The sequence below is a fragment of the Lampetra fluviatilis genome, chromosome 6, assembly GCF_964198595.1.
Source record: "Lampetra fluviatilis chromosome 6, kcLamFluv1.1, whole genome shotgun sequence".
Classification (NCBI taxonomy): Eukaryota; Metazoa; Chordata; class Hyperoartia; order Petromyzontiformes; family Petromyzontidae; genus Lampetra; species Lampetra fluviatilis.
Window position 1 is genome coordinate 3,797,012 of NC_136280.1, and position 7,942 is coordinate 3,804,953.

Consider the following 7,942-nt stretch of genomic DNA (forward strand, 5'->3'; position numbering starts at 1 on the left):
TCTACACCACAGGGGTAGTGGGGGACAAGGAGTGGCCGCCCAGTGTGCGATGGTCGGCTGTATGAAACTGTACAAATGTGTGACACTAATCGATGCGTCACGCAGCATCGTCACACGTGACAAAGTTTCGTTTCAAATCGAATTTAGTCTTTCGCTCATGATCCATGCGTACTCATTTTTGCTCGTAAGAACCAGTTATTTTCCATGCGTGAAAATGACATGCGATTTGCTTTTTACATTTGTGCTAATGGGACAAACAAAACTGCACAAACGAGAAGGCAAAAATTGGCATTCCCAAATCATCACATTTCATCAAATCACCGAGGGAGGGGTTGTGAATTGTTAGTCGGAGGCCACGCATCTCTGTGTACTACTTCTGGCCTCTGCTCTTCACGAAGCTTCCTTCTGTCTTGGGACAGCTCCATTTCTTGACGCCATCGATCGATTTTTCTCTTCTTGTCGCCCCCTTGCTCACCTCCCGTCCGTCTTCACGCCGGCAAAGTGTTCCAGCATACTCGTACGCGGAGACACTAACGCACGTGAACTGGCGGGTGGGGGCGCCGTGACCTCCCTACCAACCGATCTCGTGCGTCGTCCCGTGCGACCCGGGGCTGGAGTCCCCAGTCATTCAAAACGTTCCGAAACGAAACAACACGCTCAGAATATTAACGTTTTCTTCTGCGTGTGTTATCCACTGCTGGATGAAGGCTTCCCCCTCCAAGCCGTTACCAATACATTCTCAACTTGCTCCTGTGCACCGATTTCATCATTCCATCTCCACGATCGGCATTCTCTCTTCGGCTGCCGCTCAGTAACTCCCTTGCCTGGTGTGCAGGAGGTCGAAGGTTCGATTGCGTCCCTTGCGCCTGTATAGTTGAAGTTTGCATATCCTCCCCGTGGTCGCGTGGATTTTTCTCCGGGTTCTCCGTTTTTTCCCTCCAAATTTAGAGAAACGTGCGTTCAGAGTATTTGGCCGCTGTAAATTTCCAGTATGTTTGATTAATTGGCAACCAGGATAACTGCTCACTTCGTTGAGCTATAATTTGTGGCCAGATGACTTCTGAAAAAGAGATACATAGCTCAGTGGGCCTTACGTGGTTAAAAAAAAAAAATCCACATTTCAAAGCCTTGGGAGTTTATTTTCCATTGCGCTGTCGTTTGCCCTTGACTCTGCCGTGCACGTTCAGGCCGGATGAATGTATCCACGCGTTGAGGTTAGTCATCCTGTTCAGCGTGAGGGGGAAATTACAACAAGGTGGCTGTCTGCCAGTGACAACAGCAATGATGTGAAATGAGTTCAAAAGGAAATCTGGGCTCAGCCGAAGGTATCTATTATTTTGATGTTATTGAGGTTGACGCTTGTTTGTTTGAGTGATTTGCCCACCTCGCTATCCAATGTGTTGTCCTGACTCGGGGTCAAATTTCAATTCGAGAATTGTTTGCTTTTTTGGCCACTGTGCCGCGTCGAGACTGTATAGAGCCTGCAAATATTAAGCCAATACCAAAGAGGTACGTATCATCGTCGGCGTATCATCATCGGCGTATCATCAGCCATTATTTATCCACGGATATCTCAACGCTGGAATATCGTTGATGTTTTCCTGCGTCTTTCGGTGCAATTCCAAGAATCTGCGGTTTGCTGAACAAAGGCCTAAAGTGACAAGGGGCCAGGAACAAACAGCACGACTTGGAGGTGTTAATAGATAATGATGATCGTAATTCTTGAATATAGCAAGGTTGTTTGAACTTGAACAAAGAGATGATGGCATGGAGTTGAGGGAAGAGACAGAAAGATAAATGTTGTGACCTGGTCGTGGTGGTTGAACCCAGTGTGGATCAGACTAAACAGTCTATACAAAACTATTTTTTTTATTTTACCGGGTAAGGTCCACTGAGCTATATAGCTCATTTACAGAGGCGACCTGACCACAAACGATAGTTCAACAATGTGGCTTATCATGTGGAAATTTATAGCAGGCAAATACTCTAAATGCACGTTTCTAAATGTGGAGGGAATAAACCGGAGGACCTGGAGAAAAATCCACACGGCCACTGGGAGAACACGCAAACTCCAAATACACAGCAAGCGTCATGGTCTGGATCGAACCCACGACCTCCTGTATACCAGGCGAGCTAGTTAACATCTCGCCACCCTAACGCCGTAGTCAGTGTCTGGCAGACCGAGTCGTCAACACGGGTGGAGCAGTCGGTGAGTGAAGTTGACGGGAACATTATAATCCGCAAACAGTTACGGGACGGGCGTTAACGACAAAACGTTTTCCCTGTTGCCCGTGTCGCCGCACAGGTCCCGCATTCGCCGCGAGCTCTTCATCGAGGAGATCCAGCAGGCGAGCCCAGGCCACGAGCCCTCGTCAGCGTCGGGCAGCACGCGTGACGGCCCCGGCGAGGGAGAGGCCCCCAATCCCAGCAGGCCACAGAGCAGCCAGGGCCCCGAGTCGGAGAACGAGAGCGAGTCGTCGGGCGGCCGATGCCAGAGCGTGCTGTCGTTCAGCATATACGCGTCCACCACGCGGGGGCCCATCATTAAGCAGGAAGTGTCCGAGGAAGACGGCGTGGCGCAGCAACAGCAGCAGCAGCAGCAACAGCAGCCACCTCAGCAGCCACCGTCATTGTGTTTTTCAGTCGACAGAATGGCTGGGGCGAGTCCCGTACTCCCACAGCTGTTTCAGCCGCAGCAGCAGCAGCAACTTCAGGTGGGCGACGAAGCGAAAGGCCAGTCGGTAGAAAGGTCGAGCACTTTCTTCAGTGAGCTGCTGATGGCACGGGCGAACAATGCGGCTCTGCTCATGCACAGCCCCGAGATCGCCTCCGCCAAGGCTGCCGTTCCGTTTGGCAATCCGGTCTCGTCGTCGTCTTCGTCGCCTTCGTCAGCGTCCTCGCCAAAGCCGGAGGTAGGCGAGCTGGCCGCGAAGGAGGCTGCCGGCGGGAGCCGCTCTTTATCGCCGCCGCTGCCGCCGCTGCCACCACAATCTTCGACACCTGGCGCAACGGGAGATCGAGCGGGAACACCCGGGGCGGCTCCCAAGGCCGGGCCTTCGGGCTCCGGCTCTTCGCAGGGCCTCGCCCTGTCGCCGCCCTTGTCTGTGGCCGTCCAGGGATCCAGCCCGACCGCGCAGACGCCCGAGATCGTCATCGGCAAACCGAGGAAGGAAGGCCGGCGGCTACGGCGAGACGAAGTGAAGGCGGCCAATCTGAACAGCATCATCAACCGACTGGAAAAAGCGGCGAGCAAGGAAGACTCCCCCGACTGGGAATTTTAACTTTTGTTATTTTAAAATGACAATACTGCGAGGCCCCGGTGTCAGGCTGCGTTTAGAAAAAAAAAACAATAAACCACCCCTACACAAAAGGAGAAGAAAAACTACAAACGAGACAAGCAAGATGTAATGTAACAACCGAAGTAAAAAAAAATAGAACCGCTGTGGAGAAAACTGCATACTACCTGAAAGTCAGTCCACCGTTGATTTGGCGAAGCCACATCTTCACAGAACGTGTGGTATATGGCGTCTGTAGGGTCACTCATTTTTATGGAAAATGCTGTGGTGCACTTAACGTTATAGTTGTGAGAGACAACATACTGCAGGAAATGACTTTGATCAGGACCTTTGAATCTTTGAATTTGTATTTTTAAACTGCTCCACACACAGGGGTGTGTGGAGTCCCTCTGAACTGGGGTCTTTTGAAGTGTACTGTTGAGAAGCTGGCATTTAGAAGCACTTAGTCAATGTAGTTCAACAATCACTTGTGAAAAGTAACATGGCCAAGCCATCTGTAACATAAATAATAACATTAATAATACCAAGGGTAATCTTATAGATACAGAGAAGGCAAACTGCCAAGAATCTTGTTAGATTTCTATCTTTGAAGTGTAAAAAGTTTTTATGGATTTATTTTTCCCCTTTATTCTCTAAAAGGGGGCCCATTGTTGCTTGGCATCAGGTTTGGTCACAATGCCACTCGCGTACAGAGGAGGCATTTCCTTTCCTTCCTTTTGTTAGTATTTATTTGATTTTTGAAGTTACGCATCATTGAACTAACACCACGAGATATTGTTTTAGTGCCTGTTTTTCTCACCCCACCTCTCCCCGTCTCCTCACAAGCACTTACCACTTATAGCACGTAAATCGCTATTGCGTAGGAATTAATACTGTACGTTAAACTATAGAGAGTTTGAATGAGAGAGAGAGAGAGGTGCTTTTTTTTATGCCTTGCGCTCAAGGCATAATAAAGCTTAGGTTTTAAGCGCTAGTCAAACTGGCCACACGCCAATGCCCTCAGTGCCCTGTGTGCTTTGCTGGATTCCAATCGGGCCTAAGTTAGGCTTAAAGCCTGGCGCAAGAAGTGGAATTTGGAAGAAGACAATTTGGCCTAGAGCGATTATTTAAATTAACGGACCGTAAAAAATAAAATACGATAAAAATAGAGAGAGAGAGAGAGAAGCATCACTGTCATTCCTCAGGTCTACAGTGTCTCAAACAAACGTTTAGAAATCTACTGTATTTTTGAAGACGTCGTCTCGGTCAAGGGGTGTACGAAGCTTGAGATGAGGAGTTATTCTCTGGGATCTTCATTTGGACTGATTATTATTTTTCTCTCTCTTCATCTTTTAGCAGCTGTATCTGAGCAGACTCCAGCGAGAAAATGTTTTAAAGCATCAGCCGATGAGATTTTTAAGAAGTCCGAAGGAAAAGGAAAAATGAAGCCACCAGGAAAATGCACTGTGCAGGAAGAGTGGACTCTAAAAAAATGAAGAAAAATGAGAATAGTGATAATGCTAATAATAAAATATGTAAAAAAATAGTAAAAAAAAAACATTTTAAAAATGACAAAAAATTCATTCAGAAACTGGATTTTTAAATGCCAGGTTTAAATGTTTCTGTTAAAACAGATCTCCCTCTGCGTGTTTTTAAAACATAGTGCGGGGATTCTTTTTTTCTTATAATTGTACATTTGTTTAATGTGAACAAGACACTAATGTGCAATCGCGTGCAAGCGAGCGAGCGAGAGAGCGCGAGCGAGAGAGAAATACAACAGAGAAAAAAAAATCACCCGCTGAGGATTTATCAAAAGTTTCACTGTATCGGGCGTGAGAGGCGGTTGGGGCAGGAGGGAATTACAAAAAAAAACTACGCTCCCGGTCTCCTCTCGGATGAAAGCGGCGGGGAGCTTTTGTCTCCGAGAAGCACGGACACATGCCACGGCCACTGGCAACCTGAAAGCACTTAAATGTCCTAAACACTCCTTTACGTGCATTCTGGATCTCACAACAACAACAACAGCAAACCGTGTCTGCTGCCAGGCCTAAAATCACTTGCCCTGGAGGAGACACCGCATACTTTTTACAAGTCCACGATCTGTCTGTGAAGTTTTTTTTTCTCCCTTATTTTCCTCGTTATCCTCTTGCGTTATCATTCTTTATAAGTGTACGTCCTTGTTTAAAAAAAAAGCGACTCGGTTATTTGAAAGTCTCGTGTTACTGCTGACAATAATAACGATAACTAAGACAACAACAACAACGACGACGATGATGATGATAGTGCATCACCTCAGGCCTGATTTGAAAATAGCAAGAGAGTTGACAAACAAGAGAGCATAGAATGCCCCTTTACCTCATGGTGTGTGTTTGCGCTGGTCTGATGCGTACGTATGGTTTTTATTCTATGTATGTAGCAGTTGCCCCTCACTGCCGTTTGTTTTGCTTTCGACGCGTTCGGTTTGGCTCCGCCTCACACGCTCCGCATGCCTCTTACTCACCCACCCACCCCCCCTCTTTGTCCGTTTGCGTCGAGCACTCGATTGCTACGCCGGGCGGACGTCGGTACCAGACCTGGGGAGGGGGGGGGGCCCATTGCCCTTGGCCCCATCGTCGCTTATCTCTCCACATTCGCCCCCGTCGATGTCTCTTACAAAAGAATGTAAACTCTCGCACATGCCGGAGAAGTCCTGCCACGTTGCATCGATTCTGGAACCGAACCGAGCCGAGAAGGGTGGTGCTACCGTTGACCCGAGACCGTTAGTTTTTCTTTTTTTTTGTTAAACCGGAAAAAAAATGTTATTGGCTTTATGTACTAATTTTGGGACCTTCCTGGAAGTCTTGAAGCGAAGTGGGGGGGGGGGCCCGTAGGTGTGCGGTTAGCAGGGCACTCTGTGGTTGGGAAAGGGCAGTGAAATGGGGCTACCCCCTCCCTCCCTCCCTCATATAATTTCCCTCTTCTAATGTAACCTGGCACCCGGGCCCAGCCGGCCCACGAGCCCAAGTGCAGTTAACTACGCCACTGTCTTGAAGGCTCTGAGAATTGTCTCCTGTGGAAGGATTCCAAAACAAGAGTGCTTTCAAGACTTTATTTTTTTCCCCATCCCGAGTTGAGCAAAAAATGAACACGATTACATGCCTCGACCGCTCACTACCGTGCTGGCGGTGTCAGTGGTTTGCATGCTTCCTTTTTGCAAGTCTTGTCGCGCACAAAGTTAAGCCTTTTTATTATCACTTGAACCTTTGTAACAAAATTTGCCGGGTTCTTTTGTTCTTGGAACCATTGTTTTGTACACAATGTAGTAGAGGTGGTAGGAATGTTGCTGGATTTCCAGCCCAATCGTTTGTTCGTGCAACTTGGCAGGATTCGTCTGCTTAACATTTCCGTACACAACGCAACGCGCACAGAACCGTACGCTAAACTGGTCCCAACATTTTAAAATTCATTTTTATTTTTTAAAATAAGTTTTTTTAAATGTGCTGGATTTTCTCGCCATGTGTCATGCGCGCACTCAAATGCCAGCCCCACTCCCCCCCCCCCCCCTCTGGACCTCTCCTTGTGCCCTCAGTGAGTAGCTGCCACCACATGTACAACTTGCACTGTGTTATTTCAGTTTATTTTTCAATTTTTTTTGCTGCGTTATGAGTTGTTGTTTTTTTTGTATTCTGTATATTTATGTAACCACGGATATTTCCTCCTCAATTGTCTGACTCCCCACAGCCCAGGGTGACTTTTGCAGCATGACCCCGGTAGAGGTCAAAGGTCATAACAGATTCGTCCTGTCCTTCCTCATGTTGTCACTGTTACGCTGCCGGGTACTGTTACAGTTCTGGTTAACAAAACTATTACAATAACTATACCTTTACAAGAATATTTTAGGTTTTGTACATTGTAATACACTGTGCAGTGACTGCTTCCCCTGCTGTTACTTTTCGGACATTTATAAAACTGTTATTATTTAGTCCAATCCATGAAGGCATCTTATCTCACACTGTATTGTATACCTCCGAAAGCACAATAGTCGTAGCCTATAGATAACTTATAGAGATTAAACAAAAAGAAAAAAAAACAAACCCGACATCAACATCTCCGTGTGCTTACTGCAAATGCGACTTTGTTTCCGAAACTGATAAGCAAATCCGAGCATCACCCCGACCACCGTGGGAGTCTTGAATAGCGTAAAGTAAAACATGTACGCTTTATGTTGCACACAATTTAGGAACCGGACCGTGTTCACAGATGGAAAGTCAAGGCCCTACTTGATAAACTAGCTAGGCTACTTCTAGATTTTAAGCTTTCGTGACTGCAAGGATTTAATCTCTTAGGTTTTTTTTTTTCGGTAAAGTCACGTAGGTTAAATTTTTTTTTAAATGTAAATAAAATTAGAAAATACGACGTTTCGGAGGCAACACAAGTCTCCGTCATCAGGTGGGACCGTCACAGCTAAATTTACTGTATCAAGTGAGGAAAAATCCAAGAGACAAGCTCTTAAATACAAGTTAAGGGGAGGGGGGGAGAGGCTTATCTGAATGTGGTAGCCAGGGAATGGCACGGGGGGGGGGTAAAAGAGAACAATGGTCCTCACTTGATACAGTAAATCTGGCTGTGACGGTCCCACCTGATGACGGAGACTTGTGTTGCCTCCGAAATGTGATTTATTATTTTAT

The 7,942-nt window shown here is 46.9% G+C and overlaps 1 protein-coding gene across 9 annotated transcripts in view; it reads left to right on the forward strand.

Moving 5' to 3' along the window:
- LOC144933057 (homeobox protein cut-like 1) overlaps positions 1-7,495 on the forward strand; it is a 198,265-nt gene extending 190,770 nt beyond the window's left edge. For all 9 annotated transcript variants that reach the window (XM_078857540.1, XM_078857546.1, XM_078857547.1 and 6 more), the window contains one exon: positions 2,306-7,495. In XM_078857540.1, coding sequence (XP_078713666.1) covers positions 2,306-3,281 — 976 coding nt within the window. In that variant the 3' untranslated portion in view covers positions 3,282-7,495. The remainder of the gene's footprint in view (positions 1-2,305) is intronic.
- Positions 7,496-7,942: the final 447 nt, after the last annotated feature.